Source organism: Natrix helvetica (genome assembly GCF_964273705.1).
Source record: "Natrix helvetica genome assembly, chromosome: 7".
NCBI lineage: Eukaryota > Metazoa > Chordata > Lepidosauria > Squamata > Natricidae > Natrix > Natrix helvetica.
In genome coordinates, this window is record NC_138558.1 from 62,771,437 (window position 1) to 62,796,983 (window position 25,547).

Consider the following 25,547-nt stretch of genomic DNA (forward strand, 5'->3'; position numbering starts at 1 on the left):
TGTTCCTTGATAAAAGGAACTGTGCCCAGCCAGGCATGTGTAATGCAGAAAAGATTCATGGTTAACCTAGCACAGAGAGACAGTTAAATTAATAACTGGAAGGGATATAACTTCAGGATGATTAACTCTTAGGGCTAAAGTACCTTTTCACAAACTGACACCTTTGTGAGACAGGTTGGATTACAGTTTCCATCACCTTGCAGGCTGCAGTAAAACTGGAAGGCAACACCTTGGGCAGGGTGAAATACCTCTAGGGCAAAGAAGACAAAGAAGGCAGGTGTTTTATATATTTCACATGCAGGAGTACATACATACAGGCCAGGGGTAAGATTCACTTACCTTCCCTACCGGTTCGCAACTGTGAGCGTGCGCGTCTGCGCAAGCGCACCACCTCCTGCGCATGCGCAGTGCTCACGCATTACATCAGGGCAGGTGGGCAGAGCCTCCCGCAGCCACTGCTACCAGTTCGCCCGAACCGGAGAGAACCAGCTGAATACCACCTCCGATACAGGCACATCTCGTCAAATATGATATGTTCAGGGAATGCCTTGGAATTGTGTTTTGAATATGTCCATTGCATTTCTTTCCAGATTTCGACTAGGTCAGGGGTGTCCAAACTTGGGAACTTTAAGACTTGTGGACTTCAACTCCCAGAATTCCCCAGCCAGCCGGCTGGGGAATTCTGGGAGTTGAAGTCCACAAGTCTTAAAGTTCCCAAGTTTGGACACCCCTGGACTAGGTAAATGTGCATGTTGATAGTCATGATTTATTACGTGGTTTCCAGAATGATTTCAATCTCATTAGGTAGGCCAGCCAGGAATGCGATACCCAAATACAGGTAGTCATTGAGTTACGACCACAATGGAGCACAAAATTTACGTTGCTTAAGTGAAACATTTGTGAGTTACCACTTTTCTTGCCACAGTTGTTAAGTGAATCATTGCATTTGTTAAGTTAGTAACATGGTTGTTAAGTGAATCTGCCTTTCCCATTGACTCTGCTTGTCAGAAGTTTGCAAAAGCTGATCACATGATCCCAGGACATTGCAACCGTCATAAGTATCAACTGCTTGCCAAGCAGCTGAATTTTGATTATGTGGCCATGGGGATGCTGCAAAGTTCATAAGTGTGAGCACAGTCATTAGTGCCATTGTAGCTGAACGGTCACTAAATAAACTCTTGTAAGTCAAGGTCTATCTGTATTGCAGTTGAGATGATCATGCTAACAATAAAATTCTGTCTATTTAAAATAATATATGTGAAGGGAAAAGAGTGATAACTCATATTCCAAAAGGTATCATACATTAGTGTTTTAGTACCATTACAATTGCAGTAATTGTAATGGTATTAAACCACTAATGAATAACTCTGCTTTCCTATTCAATATTTTAAACATATGATTATAAGCTTAAGGGATCGTCAGACAAATTGCTTTTTCAGTGATGCAGCTGAGCTGAGGATGTAACTGAAACAGTCATGTCATTGTCATAGTCCATTTTGTGAATGCACTGATTCCATCAGATAGACCCATAAGAATGTTGTTGTTAGTTGCGAAGTCGTATCTGACCCATCGTGACCCCATGGACAATGTTCCTCCAGGCCTTCCTGTCCTCTACCATCCTCTGGAGTCATTTAAGCTCCCGCCTACTGCTTCAGTGACTCCATCCAGCCATCTCATTCTCTGTCGTCTCCTTCTTCTTTTGCCCTCAATCTTTCCCAGCATTAGGCTCTTTTCAAGTGAGTCCTTCCTTCTCATTAAGTGGCCAAAGTATTCCTCTTCAGGATCTGGCCTTCTAAAGAGCAGTCAGGGTTCATCTCCTCTACAACTGACCGGTTTGATCGCCTTGCAGTCCAAGGGACTCACTTGAGTCTTCTCCAGCACCATAGTTCAAAGCCCTCAATTCTTTGGCGCTCAGCCTTCCTTATGGTCCAACTTTCACAGCCATACATTGCAAATGGAAAAACCATAGCCTTGGCTATACATACTTTTGTTGGCAGTGAAGTCTCTGCTTTTTAGTATACCCTAGGAATAGATCTCCCTTTATCTTCATGTCATATACTTTGCAGCCATAGAAAATCACAGAAAAACTAAGTCTACTGCATGTCATTGATTTCAGTAAATGTACCTTCATCAGCTGGTTCTAGGTTGGAACTTGCATGCATCCAATTGGCAGTTGTAGGATAAAAACATCCAGCAAGGAATACATCCCCATATCCTGCTTGTGGGCAGTTCAAAAATATTTGGTTGTCTGTGTGAGAGAAAAGGCTTTACAAAAATAAATTGTTTTAGGAGGACTGGGCCTGGGTGCACAAAATCAAAGTCAGCAGTCCACACATTGTTGTGGCCCGCCGGCGGCCAGCAGAATCAGACTGTGAGAAGGTTGGAAGAAACATGGGCCAGTCCTGGGGGCTGAGAGAAGCTTAGACAAGGGCTCTGCATCAGAGGCAGAGAGGGAGCTAGACAGCTGTGAGGCAGAGGAACAGCTGGAGCCTGTTCCCAGTGTGTGCATGCGCAGAGCTGCCCAGAAGACAAGAACAACTAAGAAAGCAGGGTCGACTTGGGAGTAAAACCACACTTTGGTTTTACTTGGTCCCTCTATAGGAAACAAAAGAGGAGCAAAGAGGGAGTGGGCTTTTGCCTGAAACAATTCATTCTTTCAGTCATTTCAAGAGTGGAAAGTTCTGTTTGTGACTATAAGAGGCTCTGTGCCAAGTGTTGCCTTACCCTGCATTTGAATCTAGTTATCTGGCAGCTCTCTGAGTGAGATAAGGTTTGTGTTGATAAATATTCCTCTGAAAGACTGTTTGCCAAGCCTTGCTGACTGAATGAAAGGAATTCACAGTCATGTAAATAAAAGAGGTTTTGCCAGGACCAAGACTTCGCTTCATGCTTTTTAAGGAAGTCTAGGTCAGTACACACATATTGTGATCTGGTAGAGGTTTGCTTCTTTCCTCAAGTTACTCAGATAGGAAAATGAGTTTAAAATATTGTGAAATATCTAATGGAAATCTTGTGACCTGTGTGCATTTTCAAATTGGAGAACTGTGTTTTTATTTATGAAATAGATTAAATATTATCTTATCTCCAGCTTAAATCTAACATCATCAAACTATATTGGGGTGGTTAAAAAAATGCAATACAACTGGGTGCTCATTAGTTCTTGTTTAATTGGCTGAGAATTTTTGTAACCTTTAATTAAGGAATTTAATGAGTTTTAGCAACAGGATAATTAAATCATCTTAGGTAGTGAGCAGAACCCAAGAACTGATAATGGCAAAGCAGATAAAATCTCAAAGGCAGGATTGTTAATTGCATTGCTTTATTCAATAACATTGGTTAGCGATAACTGGCCTACATTGCCGTAATTGGTTTCCATTCCTCTGGCTTCTTCTTTAAAGAATTTAGATTTTTTTTAAAAAAAATGTATAAATGAATCAGGCGTATTTAAAACTGCTATCAAGATATAGGAACAAATAATCCAGCAATCAAACCTAACTATAACAAATTCAGCGGGAATGCCAAAAAGGAAAGCTTACAGTAAGTACTATTTCCAAACAACTTAAGTATATCCTTATTCTTCAGTTTAAATTCTTTATTTCCTTTTAGTAAATCTGGATAAGTAAGTAACAACCTTGACTTAATCTCACCTAGACTGATTATTAGTGGATATTAGCCCCCCCTCCTCCCCACCGATTCAAGGATTTTCCCTTCATAGCTTTTATGGGGTAGCACTTCCCCACTCAAGACTTGGGGCACAATCTGGGGGTCCTCTTGGATTCACAGCAGAGGTGTATTCTTCTGGTTCACACTGGTTCAGGTGAACTGGTAGTGGCGATGGTGCGAGGCTCCGCCCATCCACCCATATGTCATCACTGACCTTCTGCGCGTACGCTCCCACTAACTGAACCGGTAGTGAAAATAAGAGGATTTCATGCCTGACTCACAGTCTACCAGTTGAACCGTTTCCTGAACTGGGAGGACAGTCACGCATTACCTTCTCAACTCAAGATTTGATTATAGCAATGTCTTACTGTCCTTGAAATTCCCTGAGAAGGCTTAACTTGTCCAAAATTCATACGCTATGTGAATTGTGTTGGTTGCCAAAGTGCTTCCAGTTGCAATTCAAAGTTCTGGTTATTACTCGTAAAGCAGGGGTGTCCAAACTTGGGAACTTTAAGACTTGTGGACTTCAACTCCCAGAATTCCCCAGCCAGCATGGCTGGCTGGGGAATTCTGGGAGTTCAAGTCCACAAGTCTTAAAGTTCCCAAGTTTGGACACCCCTGTCATAAAGCTATACATGTTGGGCCAGATTACTTGGGGGAATCATGTCTGCCCTAAATTCTATCCGACAAACACAAGCCAGCAGAGCTGGAATATTTCTGGTATTTTCAATTAAACAATGTCATCTAGTCATTTATAGAAACCAACCAGGAAACAGGCTTTCTCTGTAATGGTACTTGGTCTTTAGAATGGGATCACCGAAAATTGTGAGGCTCCCATCCTTTGATGTTCCATAGAGCCTTGAAGACCTGGTTGTTCTCCCAGCTTTGGGGTGAGATTTATGGAGTCCAGGGGTGGGTTCTGCCTGCTGCTACTGCTGCTTCGCATGCTTCGTGCGTGTGCACGCACAGTACTAAAAAAAAAGCTTCTGCGCATGCACAGAAGCAAAAAACAAGATGGCGGTGCTTACGGTGCCGCCGAGAGAACTGGTTTTGGGCCGTGACAGGCCAAGTTCTACCTACTCGGCCAAACCAGTCCAAGCCAGTAGCAACCCACCTCTGATAGAGTCACTTTGCTGTGCGTGCTATTATTGTTTCCTATTTGTATACCGTGCCCAAATGCTATCTTGTTTTTAGTTTGTAATGCTTTTTAATGTTACTAATTGTGAATTACCCAGAATCAGTTGAAGTCAAGTACTGTCCAATTGAATTAAATACATTCTCTCTGTGTGTGTGTAAATATGTATGCACATGCACGCATATGTTTACTCCTGGTGTTTGCCTGGGCAACTCTCCGCAGCTTTCTTGGCAAACTTTTTGGAAAGTGGTTTGCTCTTGCCTCCTTCCTAGGGCTGCGAGGAAGCAATCGGCCTGAGATCACTCAGTTAACTTTGTGACTAACGTAGAACTAGAACTCAGGGTCTCTCAGTTTTTAGCTTGGGGCTTTAACCACTATACAAAACTGGGGCTGTTGCAACACTCCTAAGTGTGAAAAATGGTCATAAGTCACTTTTTTCAGTGCCATTGTAACTTTGAACGGTGACTAAATGAATTGTTATAAGCCGAAGACTACCTGTATAAAGTATCTCAAGAACGTACGTTGAATATTCCAAAGCATTTAGAAATGAAATGTCTCTTCTCCGTCCCTCTTTCTCTGCCCCCACATGAAAGCATTCCTGTTCTGAGGCAGTCACAGAGAAACAGTGAAATAATCCATGCCATCTGCTGTTCTATATTTTTCATAAGTTTTAACATACTGATTTTAGAATCTAAATGACAAGTAAAATGTCAAGTCATCCAGAAAATAATCAGAGACATAACAACTAAAATGTTAACTAAGCTTGTCTATTACAAATATAATTTCTAAGGGACCAGTATCCCCTATTTTGAAGATACTACTGCATGCTGCTTTCTACTTAATTGTATAAATTAAGAATCAATTGGTAAAGTTTTTCACAGCTTTAAAATCATGTATGGTAATCTGAAAGTTTTCTTTATTTTATTTTTTTTAAATCTTGTGCATTTGGCAAAGTTACTAATTGCAAGAGAAAAGTAAGATTGACGTTGGCATCAGAAACTTGTTTATGTTCTTGGTTTGAGCTCCGAGCTTGGTGATTTGGTTGCAAATGTTTCATCCCCATTCGGGGAAACATCTTCAGTGCCCTTTGGATTGTGCCTGCCGGGCCTTTAAATACATACCTTTCTGAGTCCTGGTCTGATTTCAGGTTGTGTGATTGGCTGAGATATAGTCCTTGGTTTTAAGTATCATCTGTGTGAAGTAAATCAGTGTTGTTGTTGTTCAGATTTCTTCTGATGATATGATGGTCTGGTTTTGGGGTTGATTTGATTGGCTGCGTGTGATGTGGTCTGATTTTTTGTGATCTGTCGCATTATAACTTTGTTTGCAGCATGGCTGTTGGTCTTTATATGCTGCATTCAGAATCTGAAACCAGACCAGGACTCAGAAAGATATTTAAAGGCCAGTACTCCTCCAGACAAGCACAACTCAAAACGCACTGACGATGTCTCCTCCAATAGGGATGAACTGTTTGCAACCAAATCTCCAAGCTCGGAGCTCAAACCAACAACATAACTACCAACTTGAGCTACTAATACTCAAAGACATTTCAAGAAACTTATTTATTGTGAAAATTAATAGCTTTCTAATTAGTGTCTTGCACTTCATTAGGAGTTCAAGTTATAGGTCAGTCAAATACTGATTGGTAACTACGGATTTAGCATCAATTACCTATATAGTCTTCAAAGACAATAATAAAATTCAACTTTATATTTCTAGTTCAGCGGTGGTCATTACCCGGAACACTGGGCATGTTACAGGCATAAGTTGGTCAGTGTGGTATATGCAGCCAATGTGATTTCCCAGCCCAGAAAATGGGAAAATTCCATACAATCAGCATAAGTCTATGCGTTTTAATGACCGATTGATTGTTGCGGGATTTGCCTCTGGTGCTTTATTTAAAGCAGAAATTTTCCTAAGGTTATTACACTTTTCCTAAAGTTATTAGACAAATCCTAGAGAGGCCATTGCAAACAGAGGCTGATTTTGTTGCTTCTTATTTATTAGGAGAGTTTTGAAATGCTATTCCAAGAATAAAAGTCAGCTGCATTTTTCTTCTTCAATTTCATATGGCTTTACACTTGGCTTTGTTTTTAAACACACAAACCTTATTTGTAGTTGGAAAAATAAAATTAAACTAATGCCAAAATTTAATTTTGTAATATCTGAAAGTATTAAAAAAAATTATAGGGTTTGGCAGTTACTATTTATGTATGGTCTTTTTCTCTCTAAGTAGATCTTGGTATCTTGTCTACCAATCTCCAATCTTTTTTCATTGCTACTTAATTTTGACTAAAATGTGGCGCAGTGGTTAGAGTACAGTACTGCAGGCTACTTCTGCTGATCACCGGCTGCCAGCAGTTTGGCAGTTCGAATCTTACCAGGCTCAAGGTTGTCTTAGCTTTTCCTCCTTCCGAGGTGGGTAAAATGAGGACCCAGATTGTTGGGGGCAATATGCTGACTCTGTAAACCTCTTAGAGAGGGCTGTAAAGCACTGTGAAGCGGTATATAAGTGATATTGCTAAAATACTCTTCAGAGTGTTCGTCAGAAAGAAATGTCATCAGAGATCAAGCTTCATTTTTAATTCTTCCTTAATGTCTGCTGATCATGGTAGTCTACAAGAAAAATCAAGCTAAATAAAAATAAAATATCTGAATTGTTGGTATTCAATCAGATGTGGAGGTTAGGAAGTTTTTTTTGGAAGATGCTTTGAAGGTGAACAGTTTGCTTCTATTACGCAGCTCTAAAAAATGGTGGCCTGCATTTAATATGTATCTAATGCATTTTAATTTCAATTCTATTTCAGGCTCTACTGGATACTCAGAACCTCTTGAGAGCTCAAATTGCAAATTTTACTTTCAATCTGGGATTTTCAGGGAAATTTTACCACACAGGTAAAAAAAAAAACATTGTAAAATTATTTTCCGTTTGTGCACTGTAGATAATTGGAATTTGTTTTTGGGTGGATTTACTTTATTCTATTAAACAAAATGAAAGAGAGAACTTTTGGGAGCATGAACAAAAATGAGAAATTCCTTCAGCAGAATAAAACTAAAAAATAATAATTAACAAGCATCCTTATGTACGGTGTTGTACTTAGCTGTGGGACTGTTGTATTATCCATAGGAATATCATAATTTTAACATTCTAGCAGTATAGCCATAATTCCACAGTAGCTCATGGACCATGTTTAAGCAGTTTTTTGTGGATAATAATAGTGTAGATAGTATGCTAGAAAATAGTAGAGAAATGCAATGGAAAGATCTCTCTTAAACAATTGTTCTAGGGGCAAAAAAAGAAACACACTTGACAACTGAGATTTCTAACTCAGGATTTAATAACCTGATTTAATAACCTGATACTCTGCTGATGTGTAGACTTACCAATTCATATCAGCCATGCTTAAAAATATTTTGAGGAATTAACCTAACATATCTTCAGGGTATGAAGCTGGGACAAGCTTTCTTATATTGAAAAATTGACCCAATATGAACACTTGGGAGGTCTCGTAGAAAATCTATTCCCTGATTTGTTTCATAAAACTTTGTTCAATAAAAAAACAGATTGTACAAAGAATTGATGAAACAGTGCAATGATGACTTGTTTTACTCTGGAATGCAAATAAAATATATGAACAACATAGTTGTCTGCCATTATTATAAATAATAAAAGTGTTGCTGTTGTTTATACCATGTTTATGTCATGCAAAAAATAAGTCATTGTGATTGTGCAACAAAATCACAGCAACGATTTAGTGTTTATGATGAGAAGTTCATAAAGGACTTAATTAATTTACATCATATATAGAACACAGACAATATTTCAGCCTCTTAGGGACTTCTGAAATTGTACATGTACGCAATTATTTTAGAATGTATCTCTTTAAGTTGCCTCATCCCTGAAGTGGCCATATTGTTCTGTGATAGAGTCATTGGTTTTAATGTACTAAAACATAATGATCCCAGGCAGGCAGCTACAGTGTATCAGTTTGTCCGCCTGAACTACCATTTCCTTTCTGAACAGCCAATTAAGAGACTGGGAATAGATAGTATATAAGATACGTAAAATAATATGTGTTGAAATCTGTAAAATATGGATGCATGTGATTTCAACGTTCTGCACAACCTTTCAATCCTTTTTAAACAAAAGTAATTAATAAGTAATTAGGGACGCAGTGGCTTAGTGGCTAAGACGCTGAGCTTGTCGATCAGAAAGGTTGGCAGTTCAGCGGTTCGAATCCTAGCGCTGCGTAACGGAGTGAGCTCCCATTACTTGTCCCAGCTTCTACCAACCTAGCAGTTCAAAAGCATGTAAAAATGCAAGTAGAAAAATAGGAACCACCTTTGGTGGGAAGGTAACAGCATTCTATGCGCCTTCGACATTTATTCATGCTGTCCACATGATCATGGAGGCGTCTTTGGACAGTGCTGGCTCTTCGACTTTGAAACGGAGATGAACACCATCCCCTAGAGTCGGAAATAACTAGCACATATGTGCGAGGGGAACCTTTACCATTAATTAATGAATACGACAGAGTCACCCATTAAGGTTTAAGAATACAGCAATTACTTAAAGCTGAGGCACATTGTGATTTACTCTGAGGTGTCATTTCAACTTGTAAATTAACCACTGTACTTAAAGATAAACTTAGCCCATTCATCTCTCAAAAAAAGAGCTAAATGGCCTTTTCAGAAGCTGTTTTTCATATGCGCTCCAATATCTCTTTTTGACCGGAAGCATTGTATTAAGTTTGGGAAAGAAGATGGTAGTTTAAAAAAAAAGTATTTATAGGAAAAAAATTATAGATCTATGTTGTCACTGATGTATATATTGCAGACTTTTCATATTAATACTTAATAAGGCTAAAGTCAGACTTTTGTATTAAAAATATAAACTTTGCTCATTATACTGTGACAGTAGTAAACTTTGTTTTATTTATATAAAAATTTTGTGGAATTATATATAATCAATATATTCTTAACATATATAACAAGCACTGCTGAATATGAATTTTAGCAAGTTGTAGACCTCAAGAGAAGTAAAATAGATTTGTAGTAAAAATGTAATATTTTAAGTGTAAACATAAATTATATCAAGTTTACCCAGGAGATGGACATGTAAATTAGCGGAACAATTTGCTTCAGCAAAATATTCACTTTCACTTGTAGTTATAATTACTCTTCACGGTTCACTTTAGTTTATTGAAGTCATAGAGTGTTCTGTGAACAAACACAAACACACACACACACACACAATCTTAGATGATAAATAAAATAAAATTTAAGGCAAAGTTAAAACACATTTATAAAACAACCTAACTAATATCTATGAGGTCCAGGTACAGCCAATATGTTAAATTATAATGTAGACACCTGCAGTTGTGACACACTGTAAATATGCTTGCAAATTATACCTTTTAGTGATTAACTAAGCATGTCTACTGCTTTAATATGCAAATATTATATATGCATATTTAAATTAAGTATAGCCTTTGTTTTGTTCCAATCTTCTTTTTAAATTGTATATTTATCATTCAGTGGCTTATGGTTCTGCCCTAATTTTTACTACTTCTGAGTAATTATTCAAGGAAAGATGTCTATCACCATAATAGGAATTCAGTCGTAGGAATGTCTATTATAATCATAGAACAGAATATAATCAGTTATTAAATAAAAATGCAATTATAGTAATTTAATAATCAGTATAAATATAAAATATCCTCCACTAGATGTTATTTGATCTATTATTTAATGTCTTATTCATTAAACACACAGTTTGACTTTAATGTAGGTCAATGGAACTGCTAGTGTCAAAATACACTAGCATTCTGTTATGACTGCTATTAAATTGGCTTATTTTCAAGTCATGCTTGTCCTAATCAAGATCAGACTGCAAAATGCAGTACAAACCGGATGTATATGCAGGTGACTCACTGTTACTTTAAACTCTGCCTTGAGTAACATGATCAAACGTGTTGCATTCTGTCTTAAATACCTGATTGCTTATGAATAGTTGCTTTGAATTTGAAAATTAATTTCATCTTCCTGCTGTAGTTTGTTGCAATTCAAATGTTTGCCATGCTCCTAGTAATTGTGACAAAGTTATTTCAAAAATGGGAATATTATTTAATAAATTATTTACTCCTACAGGCACCGTAGAAGAAGATGAAGGAGATGACCTGTTGTTGGGGTCTGTTGATGAGTTCTGGTGGTTTCCTCATATGTGGAGTCACATGCAACCTCATCTGTTCCATAATGAATCGTCACTAGTGGAGCAGATGATTCTCAACAAAAAATTTGCCTTAGTGAGTAAAATTCATGCAATCATAGGCTTATAGTAGCAATGATATGTAACTAATACAGAGTGCTTAAATTAAGCATTGCCTCTTAAAAGTTGAGACTGTCTTGAAATATAACTTTAATTAGTTTATCAAGATTTTCAACTCCAGCTTGGTTATTCTGCCGCTGGATGAAATAACAAAATTACAGAGCAGAGATATTTATATTACAAAGTATCTGTACCTAACATTTAAGTGACCATGACTACAGATTTATTAAAACAATTGTCCATACAAATGCATGCCCACCACACTGCTTCCTTTTGAAGTAAGCAGAACTATGCATCGTACTGAAACAGAATGACAAACAGTGAGCAAAATAAATTAAATGCATAAAATAAGAGAAAATTAAAAGGTAATTTAACTCATCCCTAAAATACCGCAGCACCATTTATTAAACCACTTCATATCTTTCTTTTTTCCACCACATTCTTACGCCATTTCATAAGTTGCCTTTAAACTTCTCACTTCTTCCTTTTTGAGGAACTTCTTACTCCTACAAATTTCTCATCAGTTATAATTTTCTTAGTCTTCCTTTTCCTCTTGATCCATTCGGTCTTCTTTCGCGTATTTTTACTTGATTCAGTATTCATTCTCATTCTGTATTATCCAAATTCCCACAAAATGAATATTTCGTATTGATCACTTAGTTTATATTTAATCTATATTCAGTTCCTCACCCATTGATAGGTGATAACAAAGTGAACAGCAGTACTCTCCTACACACAATCATTTAAACTTACTTTGAGAAACTTTCCTCACATTATCCACACTGATTTCTGCCTCCATTAACTTTATGTTTAGTAATCACTCTCCCAAGATAGATGGATTCGTATAGTGATATAGATTATAGTTAGTATAATTTTTCATCATGTTTAAACACCTTGTAATTATGACCACATTTCCCCTGTCAAACACAACTTCCTAAGTTCTTAATACATTAATTTTCAAGTCCATATGCCTTATTGCATCAGACAATCTGTCTAACATTCTCAACAAATCATTCAGTTCCTCAGCCAAGAACAAGGCATTTGCCTGTGTGCGAAAATACATACACACGCATATTCGAAATCACATCTCTGCGATCACAGGAATTATGCCATATATGTTCCATGGACGTAGTTGGATGAAACAGTTGGTTAAATTTTGTCACAGAGAACTTGGATAGAGGATTCTGATGCTAAAGAGTCAACTTCAGAAGCATGGTATGGATGACACTCCAAAGAATCAATAAATAATCACTTTGATTGAGGCTGATCCTGCTGATAGTCATTTGGAGCAACTGAATTGGAATTAGATGACAATGTTCTGACTTAGGCTTCCCAAGAGCATGAGAACTCCTTGTCCTGACAAAAACCCCTTTGTTAGCTTTGGAAGCCATTATTAATTTAATGTGAATTCTGCTCATTCACATCCAGCAAAGTCTTTCAAGGAAGGATTTATAGCCCCAGACCTTATCTGGCTTGGAGAGCTGCCAAGCCAATAGCTGCAAAACTTGGCAAGGAGTCCTGGAGGGGTTCATTTGCATATTAGCATAGATGTTTTGATAGAAAACATCTATAAATATTATACAATTTCACATGATCACATCGAAAGAGAAATCTGGCTCGCGTGCTTGTTGAACTGGAGCTAAATTAAGTTCCTGGAGCTAGAAAAAAGAAATCAGAAAGCCTATAAAATATTATAACATATCCTAGATAAAACAGGAAGTGTACGTATTTTGGAAGGACAGTAGGTAAAATAAAGTAACTGAAAAAAGTCAGCTTGATCTTTGTTGCAGGTTTTGGAATCTTTCGTGTTTCCTATTCTGAATATATTTAAAAACCAAAATAAAAAGGATTTTAAACAATTTTACATAATATATATGTAAAGCTAAATAAGCTTTTGCATATAGGTCTTGAAATTGACCTGGATAATTACATTGTTTGGATAGGTTCATACATGTGTAGGAGGATGTACTCAGTGGTGGGATTCAGCTGGTTTGGACAAATCAGTTGTTAAATTGCTGACTAGCCCCACCCCTTCCTGCCTCACCCCTTCCTACACGCCCATTTTTTGCTCCCAGGAGGCTGCAGGGAGACCTACTAGGCCCAAAATGGGGCAGAAGAGTGCAGCCCCCTCCAACTCGTTTTTGCTCCCAGAAGGCTGCAGGGAGGCCAAATGCCTGTCACACCCCCTGGCCCCACCCACCATGGCGGCGCCCACCCAGTCAATCATTAGGGCAGAGAACCGATTGTTAAATAATTTGATTCCTACCACTGGATGTGCTCATATGTGTGCACTGTTTCCTATGCTACATAGGATTTTATTTTGCTGTTTCAGGAACATGGCATCCCAACTGATATGGGATATGCTGTGGCTCCACATCATTCCGGTGTGTATCCTGTCCATGTTCAACTTTATGATGCCTGGAAAAAAGTTTGGAATATCAAAATCACCAGTACAGAAGAATATCCACATTTAAAACCTGCACGGTACAGAAGAGGTTTCATTCACAAAAGCATCATGGTGAGCTATTGTTTTTGTTTTATCCTGACTCTTCTGATGACTGTCATCCACAAAACAGTATAAGAAATATGCGTACATTATATTACATTCACTACAATGGTGAGTTCTGGATCCCGTTCCAACCGGTACGGTTGGAACGGCCCCGGTGGTGTCCACATGGATGTGTGCAGTGCGCCCGCATGCACATGCATCTTAGCACCTCCGTGAAGCTCTACCTGTTCAGCAGATCACCACGCAGGTGCTGTATTACGCATGTGCGGAAGCGCCAAAGACTTAAAAGACCGGTAAGGACCTCGGGTGGGTGAGTGGGCCCTCCGGAGTACCGGAACAGAACATACCGGGGCGTACAGCCTGCAACCCACCACTGATTCACTGTATCTGAAGAGCTATTTTTAGTTTATTATGCCCTACCACCAGATTGTAATTTATTTCAAATATCCTTTATGTTAAAATGGCTTCATAGATGGTTTGAAATGTTTAAACCTGTCAAAATGCAGCTAGTATTGCTGAGAAACAGCTAGAGCTGAATGTTCAACCATCTTTTTTTTTAACTAACCACGGATTCTGTACTCAGTTGAAGAAGATGATGTTAACTTTAAGGATTATGAGTGGGAACGTCTGTCTTAAAACTGCCTGTTTATTGATGGGATGGCACTTTGAGATCAAATCCAGATACCTTTCTAAATATTTCATTGCTGTTAGCAATATGTTTGGTAAAGGGGTGGGATTGAAAACTGTTAGCAACTGGTTCTCTGCCTGGTTGCTGGGTGGGCGTGGCCATGGTGGGCATGGCCTATTCAGCCTCTTGCGCCATGGCAGGAGGGCTTTTTCACCCTACCCAGGCCTCAGAGGCTTTCCCTGAGCTTCCAGGAGGGTGAAAATGGCTTCCCCCGGGCTCCGGAGATCCTCTGGAGGCCGGAAATGGGCCTGTTTTCATACTTCCGGTACTTCCGGTGGGTCTGTTTTTTTCCCTCCCCGGGTTCCAGAGGCTTTCCCCAAGCTTCCAGGAGGGTGAAAGTGGCCCTCCGGAAGCTGAAAATGGGCCTGTTTCCGGACTTCTGGGAGGGCCATTTTTCTCCCTCTCACAGCCTCCGTGCGGGCCCTGAACTTGGCATGATGAACGGGTTGCATGGAGACTCCTGGGAGGGACAGGGTGGGCGGGGCTAAACAGTCCTTGCAACAACCAGTTCAGCGAATTGGATGCAAAATTAACGTCCGATTTGCCCGAACCGGTTCGAACTAGCTGAATCTCACCCCTGGTTTGGTAGCCTTAGTGTAAATCTGAGTATAAATACAATACAATACAATACAATACAATACAATACAATACAATACAATACAATACAATACAATACAATAGCAGAGTTGGAAGGGACCTTGGAGGTCTTCTAGTCCAACCCCCTGCCTAGGCAGGAAACCCTATATACGTATGTGTGTATGTTTTAATTTTATTACATCAGTGTTTAGGATATTGAGTTAGAATATTAAAAATATGGAAAATATTGTCAAGTATAGAAAGTTAAAATAATAGATTAATATAAGGCTTATGTTATATTTCTACATAATATTCATATTTTAAATGAAAAAAATATTATGTTTGAAAGTGGTTGGGGTCTATCTTATTTTATGGTAATAGTACTAATGTTGCTAGAATTACTATTTTTTTCTAATAAATGTATTTTAATACATTTACGTATTGGTTATGGTTATGGGCCAAGAATATCTGGATACCAAGGGACAGTTTATTATCTTCTTTAAATATGATTTACATATGGTACTAGATAATTTCTATAGTCCTGCAAAAAACAATTCTGATTAATTTCATAGATGTCTTTCAAACTATCAGATAAATTGCCTTTGTCTTTCTATGAAGCTTTGTCCATTTTCTATATGCTATATGTGATTTTATGCAACTTAATCACGTTTCCCCACCTCCAATTACCATTTTCTCGCCTGAGGAATCCTAATTGTTTCCCTGATGTTTTTCCTAACAAAATTATCAAGCTCCTTAATTATTTTTGTTGCTAGATTCTGTATCATTTTCAGTTCTTTTATATTCTTTTTCAAATTATTCCAGATAAGGAGATACAATAGCACAAAATGTCCAGGGGTGTGACAGTATTGGCAGTTTTATTTTCGTCCCATTCCTAATTATCCTTACCATGGAATCACGGAATTTCTGATTTTCACAACAGCCATACATAGTGTCAGAAACTCTGTTGAGCCATCCACTATGGACTCAAGTTTTTTTTTCCTCGTTATTTATAAATATCATCAGTAGGTATTTGGAGTTTTGTCCCAATCTGTATTGTTTACAGTTAAATGATCTTCACTTGTTTTCCCAAGTGAAGAGGTCCTTCTGTTTTACGATCCTGAATAGTATCTACAAATGTAGCCTGCTCCTCATTTAATCCTAAATTAATCTTAAAACTACCAGTCTCAGTCCAAAAGCCTGGGAATCAATATTTTCTTCTATGAACAAAATTGCTGATTTAGTCTTACTCTTTGGTGTTGTTTCTTCCTACCCAATTAGTTATCCAGATTTTTTTTTTTTTGATAATCTTCCATTTTATTTGTTTCCTATTACATTGATATGCCACCTTTCTATTGATAGGAACACTGGAGTATCTAATAATAAAAATAATATAAAATATAATAATAAATCCAGCATAATTTGTTTTTTTAAAAGCTTCATGAAAAAGGTACATTTTAAAAGATAAATTTTATTTCTAAATAATTTGAAAGTGGGAGCCAATTTAGAAAGTGCCATAGCTCGAAAATCACACAGTAAACAACTTCTTCCCACTTATAAGATAGCAATTTTTTGGCAGCAAGGATATTTTCAGGAAACTCTATAAGTATTTTTAACAACTTTTATGAGGAACTTTGTCAAAGGCTTTTAAAAAGCCAGGTGCATAAAGTTGAAAAGTCCATATACCAGTTGACACTGTCAAAGATCTCTTAAAAGTTGAGTTAGCATTTTCTTTTGTGGGATCTGTGCTGATTTTCCAGGAAAATCTACAACTGCAACATTTCCAAACAATTCTAAAGAATTATTTAAAAAAAAAAATCACTGGGTATACCTAAAATCTATCTGTGTTCTGACCCCCCTCCGTCCGGTAATGAACACCGACACAGGCTTAGCTGTTTGCCACACTTTATTTACAGTACTATAATCTTGTTGGCTGAAAGCCCAAACACGACTCACAGGCAAGACGTTGGCAGCAACCCAGACTCCAACAGATACAGACAAGAGCTTCTCCAGCTTGTTAGGAACGGAAACACAGGCAGATCAGACAAAGAATTCTCCAGATTACTATGAACGGTTGTGTCCTGCAAAAAGCCTCCTCCCAAAGTCCCTTCTTATATACACTCTTGGGAGGGGCCAAGCTACAACCACCTGGGCTTGATTATCTCTTAGGAGCTTGTCTCCGGAGCAGCTGTTGCCTTCGTTTCTCCACCCTTCTTAATCTTGCATCAGGGACAAACTCCCTTTGATCTTCCCTACTACTCCATGCCTCAGGCGCCTCCTGGTGGCCAACCAGCCTCTCTAGTCCCTGCTCTGGGTCTGAACCCTGCCCAGGGTCCTCCATCTCTTCCATAGCCGACTCATAGGGTTTGTCGCTATCTGACTCCCTCAGCAGCTCCAACGGATCCTGCTGGGCACAACACCTCTTCATGTAGGTCCTCTACAGTATAAAAATGTTATATTTCCACTATACATATTGGCAGGTTGTTGTGGAATAATCTAGTGGCCTCCTAGGTAGTGAACCGTTCTTTAATAAAACGGGCAGAGAATAGTATGCTGGTTGGAAGAATCCTATATTTTAAGTGTTATTTTACTGACAAGTAGATAGACATCTTTTTAAAATAATTATTCATTTGAACTCCAATATCAGACAAAGGGATGGAAAAAAAGAGAAAGCAACAAGGGTTTTGAAGTTGTCCATCAAGGGTTAATAATTGGAGAGTGCAGGCAAACATATCATCTAAATATAATGCTCTGGAATTTATTTTATTTTTATTTAAAAGACTAACAATTATTTTTAAATTGGCAGCTGTAGGCATATCTACTATATGCATATATATATCTGCTGCAAACTATGTTTTTGAATGGTGCTTTTTTTTTCTTTCCCACTCTTTTAATGATCTGTATTTCATGGTCATTCTTCCTGACAAATGTGCTGTTTACTTTGTGTAGTCTTATGTTTTGAAACAATATTAAAATAATAGTCAAATCTATAAAATATAGTTAAGACTTACAGAGGAGAATTATAAGGGTGAGCTCTTATTACTGGCCCCAGCTCCTGCCCACTTAGCCGTTTGAAAGCATGTAAATGCAAGTAGATTAATAGGTACCACTTCAGTGGGAAGATAATAGACTTCTGTGCACATTTGGTGTTTAGCCATACTGGCCACATAACTACAGAAAATATATTCGGACAACTCTGGCTCCCTTAACAGGAAACGGAGATGAGTACTGTGCCCTAGATTCAGATATGTCTGAACATGGAAATCTTTACCTTTTTCATGTAAAATAAGTGTTGCTTATTCTAAACTAGACAATGCACTTTTTTTCTTTCTCTTTGTTATTGTATATGATCTTCTATAGGTTCTTCCTCGACAAACCTGTGGCCTTTTTACTCATACAATTTTCTACAAAGAGTATCCTGGTGGTCCAAAAGAACTAAACAAAAGTATACAAGGCGGGGAATTATTTTTCACAGTAGTTCTCAATCCAGTAAGTAGTTTAAGTTATTTGAACAAAGACAATTGATGAGCATACCTTTACAAATATTGACTAATAGCATTGTTTTACTTTTTCTTTACTTATATTGATGACGTATTCACTAATACTTGTAATAATGTTGAATAATCTCCATAATTTCTTAATATTTATACTTACTGATCTTATTACAATAAGCTAATGATGTTAGCATATAATTTTGGAACAATAAACACGGTTGAAATGACACTAAATGGTTTCAGGAACTCTGATTTTCTTTCCTCCTCCTTCTAAGGCTTAGAACAGAATTCCTCTGGCAGATATAGATCAAACTAATATAAAGCAACATATAAGCGTGGGTTCTTTTTTTTTTTTTTTTTACAAACAAACCCTTTTTGCACAACACATTTTGCCGGATAAAGTTGGAAAACCAACTGTTCTGAAGGTTTTGAAACTCTTTGGAACAATCTTAGGCTCCATTTGGAAGGGAAGGTCAAATGGCCAAACTATGTAGGCCTGTTTATTTATTTGTTGATTTTAATCAAGGGAGAAAATATAACACTGATCCTTCCAATTACTCTACAGAAAACCCCTGCATTTGTAAATTCACAGAACTGTTGATGAATGAAGTTTATCAATGAAGTTATAGTATCATTATAAACATTATAATGAACTGAAACTGGAAAACTACTAAACATTTCTTTTTATTCAAACATCAGGCTACAAATTAATGTAATAAGAGAGATATTTTAATGCCATTTCTTTTAATTAAGCAACCTGGAATAATTTTATGCATTCAAATCAATATTAGTATATCTCCCTGACTGTGACTTCAGTGTTCAGATATTATTACAAGATGGTATAAAATACCCTTTTCATGTCTGCAACTATATATATATATATGAGAGAGAGAGAGGTCTCACTCGCCATCTTCAGGCTGGGTTTTGGGCTTAAAACATGGTCGGAGCTGCCCTCTTTCTATAAATCTTGGTGGGGTGTGTGTGGAGTGCTGGCTTTGTTTCAGTAAGTGGAATGATTCGGTGAGAACTCGCTGAAACGTTGCCAAGACAATCTCAATCTTACATGGGAAAAGACCCGGATACAACAAGACCAGCATTGTAGGTATGCTGGTCTTGTTGTATTTGGGTCTTTTCCCATATACGATTGAGATTGCCTTGGCAACGTTTCAGCGAGGTCTCACTCGCCATCTTCAGGCTGGGATTTGGGCTTAAAGTGTGGTCGGAGCTGCCGTCTTTCTATAAATCTTGATGGGGGTGTGTGGAGTGCTGGCTTTGTTTCAGTGAGTGGATTGATTGGCTGTGTGGTTGTATTATGATTGGTAGATTGGTGCTGATTAGTGCTGGCTGTGTGTCCGTTGTTGTTTTCTGTTGTAATGGCCTGGGTGGTGAGTGGGGCTCATTTGTTGACTAGGGCTGGTTTCCAGATGTCTGGTAGGTGGGAGGTTTAACTGTGACAATAAACATGATTTTTTTTAGGCCTTTGTCTCTAATTCGAGCCAAAACTGTTCGTACACATTTCAAAAGTTGCGCCTCATTTGCAGCCGATAGCAGAATGTCATTGAAATAGGGGATGACTCCTGGAATCCCCTGCAAAAGCCGTTCCATGATGCTTTGGAACAGTCCAGGGGCGATACTAACGCCGAATTGGAGGCGGTGACATTTGAATGCACCCCTGTGTGTCACAATGGTTTGGTGCCATGTCCAATTTTGCGAACATTTTTCCGGGGCCTAATGAATGAAGGAGGTGTTGTACAATGGGTACAGGGTAGGCGCTTTGTTGTAACACTTTATTTATTGTGCACTTGTAGTCCACGCAGATGCAGACAGATCCGTCAGATTTGACAGGTGTCACTATAGGGGTCTCCCAGCGTGTGTGATCAACCGGCTCTAGGATTCCCTGGCCTATGAGCTTGTCAATTTCCCTGTCAATATTTGGGCGGAGAGCAAAAGGTACTCTCCTGGGTTTTAGCCTTATTGGGGCTATGTTGGGGTCCAAACTAAAGGAAATTGGAGTCCCCACATACTTACCCAGACCGGTTCCAAAGACGTCCTCAAACTCCTCAAAGATGGCTTCAGCGCCATCGTTTAGGTTTAGGTTTAGGTTTTATTAAATTTATAGACCGCCCCCTCTGCCTGTAGGGACTCGTCTTTCAAGGCATTAATATCGGTCACTTCTAGGTCCAGGGCTTGGAACCAATCTAGCCCTAGGAGGCTCTACAGGTTGCCGCTGACCACTGTCACTGAAAGTTTTCTGCTGAACTACTTGAACCTCACCTGGAAGGTGCCTTGGTCCACAATGGGGACCCAGTTCCCCTGCTGATCTCGTAGGTGGATGTCAGGGGTGCGAAGATGCTGCTTCTTTAGGCTAGGGATAGCCTGCTTTAGGGTAGACCATGGCATGATGGTCAGTGATGACCTAGTGTCGATCTCCATCTCACATGGAGAGTCCTGGCGATGAGGACTGTGACCTTCAGCTTTTTTAGCCGCCTGGTGTGGACTTGGCCGATTGACGTGTGGTAGGTGACTCTATTGTCGCCCTTTGAGCGCAGGGGTAGCTTCTGCCAGGCCTCTTGGTTGGGCAACTGTTGGCGGGTTGGTGCGCTTCTAGGCTGCCAGGTAATGGCAGGGAATTCGCTCCGGCACACCTTGGCAATGTGCCCTTTTGCTCGCAGTGCTGGCAGTTTGCGTCACGGAAATGGCAAGCCGATCTGGCATGGTCTCCTCTGCAGCTAGCACAAGGCAGGAGACACAGTTTGAATTTGCACGCCGGCTGGGCGTGGCTACTCCGCAAGCGGCAGCTGTCATCTTCCTCACCCTCTGAGCTCTCAGGCTCTAGCCTTGCGATGTACGCATGTACTCATTCACGCATCTTGTGGAGCGCTTTGGCACTGCAGAGTCTCAGTAGATTTAATGGCTGATTCGGATGCCGTGGCTTCATCCAAGGCGATCTGCAGAGTGAGGTTAGATTTAGCGAGTAACCTCCTCGGTAGGTTAATGTCCCGCACATGGCAAATTATGCAGTCCAGAATCAGCTCATCCAGGTCTCAGAATTCACAGTATGCGGCAGCCTTGCGAAGTGCCGCAATGTACTCATTAATCGACTCGCCCTCTTTCTGGTTCCTGATGTTAAACTCATGCCGGCGAACGTGCTTGGATGGCTTGGGGGCATAGTGGATCCTCAGCATCTGCTGGAGCACGGACCAGGTGACTGATTGCAGCAGTGTTGGCTCAGAGAGATCTTTTGCCATCTCGAACACTTCCTGACCACAGTATGCGAGGAACATGTTCTTCTTGCGGCCTTCAGAAAGGCCCATGAGGTCGTTTGCCTCGAGGAAGCAGTCAAATCATAGCATGTATGAGTCCCAGTGCTCGGTGACTGGGTCATACGGAGTCGGTGGGGCATGCATGGCCATTTTGTGTTCTGAGGGCGTTTTGAGTTTGCTGCTCAAAAATGGCTGCTCGAATGGCTGGATGTACTTGCTGGATTGCTGCGCTCTTTTTGGTTCACCTAGTTGCCTTCCAATCCCATCCTCGTCACCAGTGTTAGATTGGTAAACGTGAGACGTTGCCAAGATACTCTCAATCTTACCCCGGAAAAGACCCAAATACGCCAAGATCTGCATACCTGTACCCGTGAAAATCTACAATACACACACACACACACACACACTATAATTAAATGTCTGCTGCAGGGGTCATGAAATCATGGCCCTGAAGCATTCAGGTATCAAGGATATGAGCAGACTGCTGGCTGCCTACAATTTGGCAGTTTGAATCTCACCAGGCTCAAGGTTCACTCAGCCTTCATCATTCCGAGATGGGTAAAATGAGGACCCAAATTGTTGGGAGCCATAGGCTGACTCTGTAAACCGCGTACAGAGAGCTGTAAAGCACTGTGAAGCAGCATATAAGTCTAAGTGCTATTGTTACATGGCTATATGGCTAATTATACAATTCTGCTCCAGGGTCATTGAATATGCTCTACTTTTAAAAAAAATAAAGCTTAATGAAAATAAGAATCCAGGTAAGCTGGCAGGAAGTGTGGTTCCCTTTTCCAAGCCCGATCACCACCGCGATTCCCACATGTTAGAAATGACCAATATGTAGATTTGTAGGAACAAATGTAACATTTAGAAATATTAGTAGCTTTTGTAGGTAGTATCTTCAACTCTGAATGTTACACCCATTATGAGCTGAAATGAACAGAATTACTTTTTAAATATTCATTCTACATAAAGCAACTATTGTTGTTATTCATCTTTTATATTTTAAGAATAAATGTATTAGAAGTATTCCCAGGGGGAGAATGGAGCCTAATTTTAGACACACAGAATTGTGTAAAACTTGATAGTAAACTTAAATCTCTGTGCCATTAGGACAAAAGGGGCATTCAAGCCCAAAAGGGGTATTCATATAGTCAAAAGAGGTGTCAGGTTTCTTGGGGTTTTTTTCAGTACATCCAAATAATATAAAGTATATATTACTATTTGTGAACATTTCATTTTTCTCAAACATTATAACTTCTAAATTATTCAGACTAAGGAATCTAAGGCCTATTGAGAAAACCATTCTTTGCTAACACTTTTTACTGGAAGTGGAAGAGCTTTTGTGCTAAAATAGTTCATCTAGCAAATTCCTAATATGTGCACATTTATGTGGAATTGGTTTATGCTCCCCATATTGCTGGCTGATAGTAGCTATAAAATTATTCTGGCAGCAAAGCCCATTGTGTTCATAAAGCATGCAGGCTGTTTAAATTCCATCAGATTATATAAAGGGGATTGGGAGTTCATAACACATCAACTTTTAATACTAGCTATCTCTATGAAAAGGATGATCTACCCATGGTAGACCTGACAGAGCAATCAATGCCAGGGGACATATTAATTCACAAAGTGGGGGGGATTTTCCCATTACTGATACTGTTTGAAGAGGGGGCATGTTAAAAAAATGTAGGCTTGTTCCATCCTTAATGAAAATTTTCACCTAGATTACCATAAGTGTATATTTATGGTAACCACCTTATCCAAGCAGAGGAAATAGATGACATTTTTTGCCAATCAGTTAGCTAAGTTGTTAAGGAAACACACTGTCAGACTGGCCATAACCGAAACCTCTAAATAGAAACAATCCTTGGCTCCCATTTGTTGAGAAAGGTATAAATTACAGGTACTTTGGGGGAGAGTGGCCATGCCATCCTGGGATTCAACATTATTCAGGTGCAAGTAATAGAACAAAGTCAGACAAGCATCTTAGATTTTAAGTGAGCTGATTTCAATAAACTTGGAGCTTAGGAAGGATTCCATGGATGGAAATCTTAAAGGGGAAAACAGCTCAAGAATGTGGGAAACTCTAAAAAATGAGATTATAAAAGCCCAGTCTAGTACAATAACACAGAGAAAGAAAAATAAGAGACCAGAGATGAAACCAGCATGGTTACATAAAGAACTCTCTGATAAACAGAGATAAAAAATCAACACATCTTAAAAATGGAAAGAGGGACACATAACTAAAACAGAATATTGATAAATAGCCTTCTGCAAAGGCAGAATCAGGAAAACTATACCTCAAAATGAGCTAACATTGCAACAAATGTCAAAAATAATAATAAAAATTCTTTCATCATTAAAAAAAACAAGAAAAAGTTAAGGAAATAATCGCTGCACTGCTTTTGATAGATTAAATTATTCTCTCCTTTTTGTAAAGACAGATACAAAGAATGAATTAAGCAGCTCTGCTTTCTCTCTGCTACCCCTCATCCTATCAAAAAAAAAGCAATTCAGCGGTGAGAAAAGTAAGGTTTTACACTTGGGCAAGAAAAACCAAATCCACAGGTATATATTAGGTGGTACCTGGCTCAACAGCAGATGTCCTAGTGAGCAACTACTTAAGTATGAATCAACAGTGTTATGTAGTTGCCAAAAAAGCCAATGCAGTCCTAGGCTACATCAACAAAGGGATAGAATCAAGATCATGTGAAGTGTTAGTACCACTTTATACTGCACTAATAAGACCACACTTGGAATACTATATCCAGATCTGATCACCATGATACAAAAAAGATGTCAAAACTCTGGAAAGCACAGAGAGAAGAGCAACAAAGATGATTTGGAGACTGGAAGCTAAATCATTTGAGGGGCTGTCACAGAAATAGGGGGGGGGCGAGCTTTTCTCCAAAACATCTGAGGGCAAGACCTTAGAAGTAACAGATGAAAGCTTATCAAAGAGAGATCTAACCTAGAACTAGGGAGAAATTTTCTGACAGTGAGAACAATTAACCAGTGGAATCATTGCCTCCAGAAGATGTAGATGCTCCATCACTGAAAGTTTTTAAAAAGAAATTGAATAACCATTTTTCTGGGAAAAGGGTTTCCTATTCGAGCAGAGGGTTGGACTAGAAAACCTCCAAGGTTCCTTTCAAATCTTCTATTCTGTTCTTAGATAGATGATAGATGATAGATAGATAGATAGATAGATAGATAGATAGATAGATAGATAGATGATGGATGGATGATGGATGGATGATGATAGATGATAGATATCTATCTATCATCTATCATCATCCATCCATCATCCATCCATCATTGATAGATAGATAGATAGATAGATAGATAGATAGATAGATAGATAGATGATAGATAGATAGATAGATAGATGATAGATAGATAGATAGATAGATAGATAGATAGATAGATGATAGATAGATGATAGATAGATAGATAGATAGATAGATAGATAGATAGATAGATGATGGATGGATGATGGATGGATGATGATAGATGATAGATATCTATCTATCATCTATCATCATCCATCCATCATCCATCCATCATTGATAGATAGATAGATAGATAGATAGATAGATAGATAGATAGATAGATGATAGATAGATAGATAGATAGATGATAGATAGATAGATAGATAGATAGATGATAGATAGATAGATAGATAGATAGATAGATAGATAGATAGATAGATAGATAGATGATAGATAGATAGATAGATGATAGATAGATAGATGATAGATAGACAGATAGATAGATAGATGATGGATGGATGATAGATAGATAGACAAATAGAGATAGATAGATGATGATGATAGATAGATAGATAGATAGATAGATAGATAGATAGATAGATAGATGATAGATAGATAG

The 25,547-nt window shown here is 38.7% G+C and overlaps 1 protein-coding gene across 2 annotated transcripts in view; it reads left to right on the plus strand.

Annotated features, from left to right (window-relative positions):
- LOC309395322 (bifunctional heparan sulfate N-deacetylase/N-sulfotransferase 3) overlaps positions 1-25,547 on the plus strand; it is an 83,426-nt gene that overhangs the window by 20,088 nt on the left and 37,791 nt on the right. For both annotated transcript variants that reach the window (XM_081959441.1, XM_081959442.1), the window contains exons 3-6: positions 7,606-7,693; positions 10,949-11,103; positions 13,459-13,644; positions 18,257-18,385. In XM_081959441.1, coding sequence (XP_081815567.1) covers positions 7,606-7,693; positions 10,949-11,103; positions 13,459-13,644; positions 18,257-18,385 — 558 coding nt within the window. The remainder of the gene's footprint in view (positions 1-7,605; positions 7,694-10,948; positions 11,104-13,458; positions 13,645-18,256; positions 18,386-25,547) is intronic.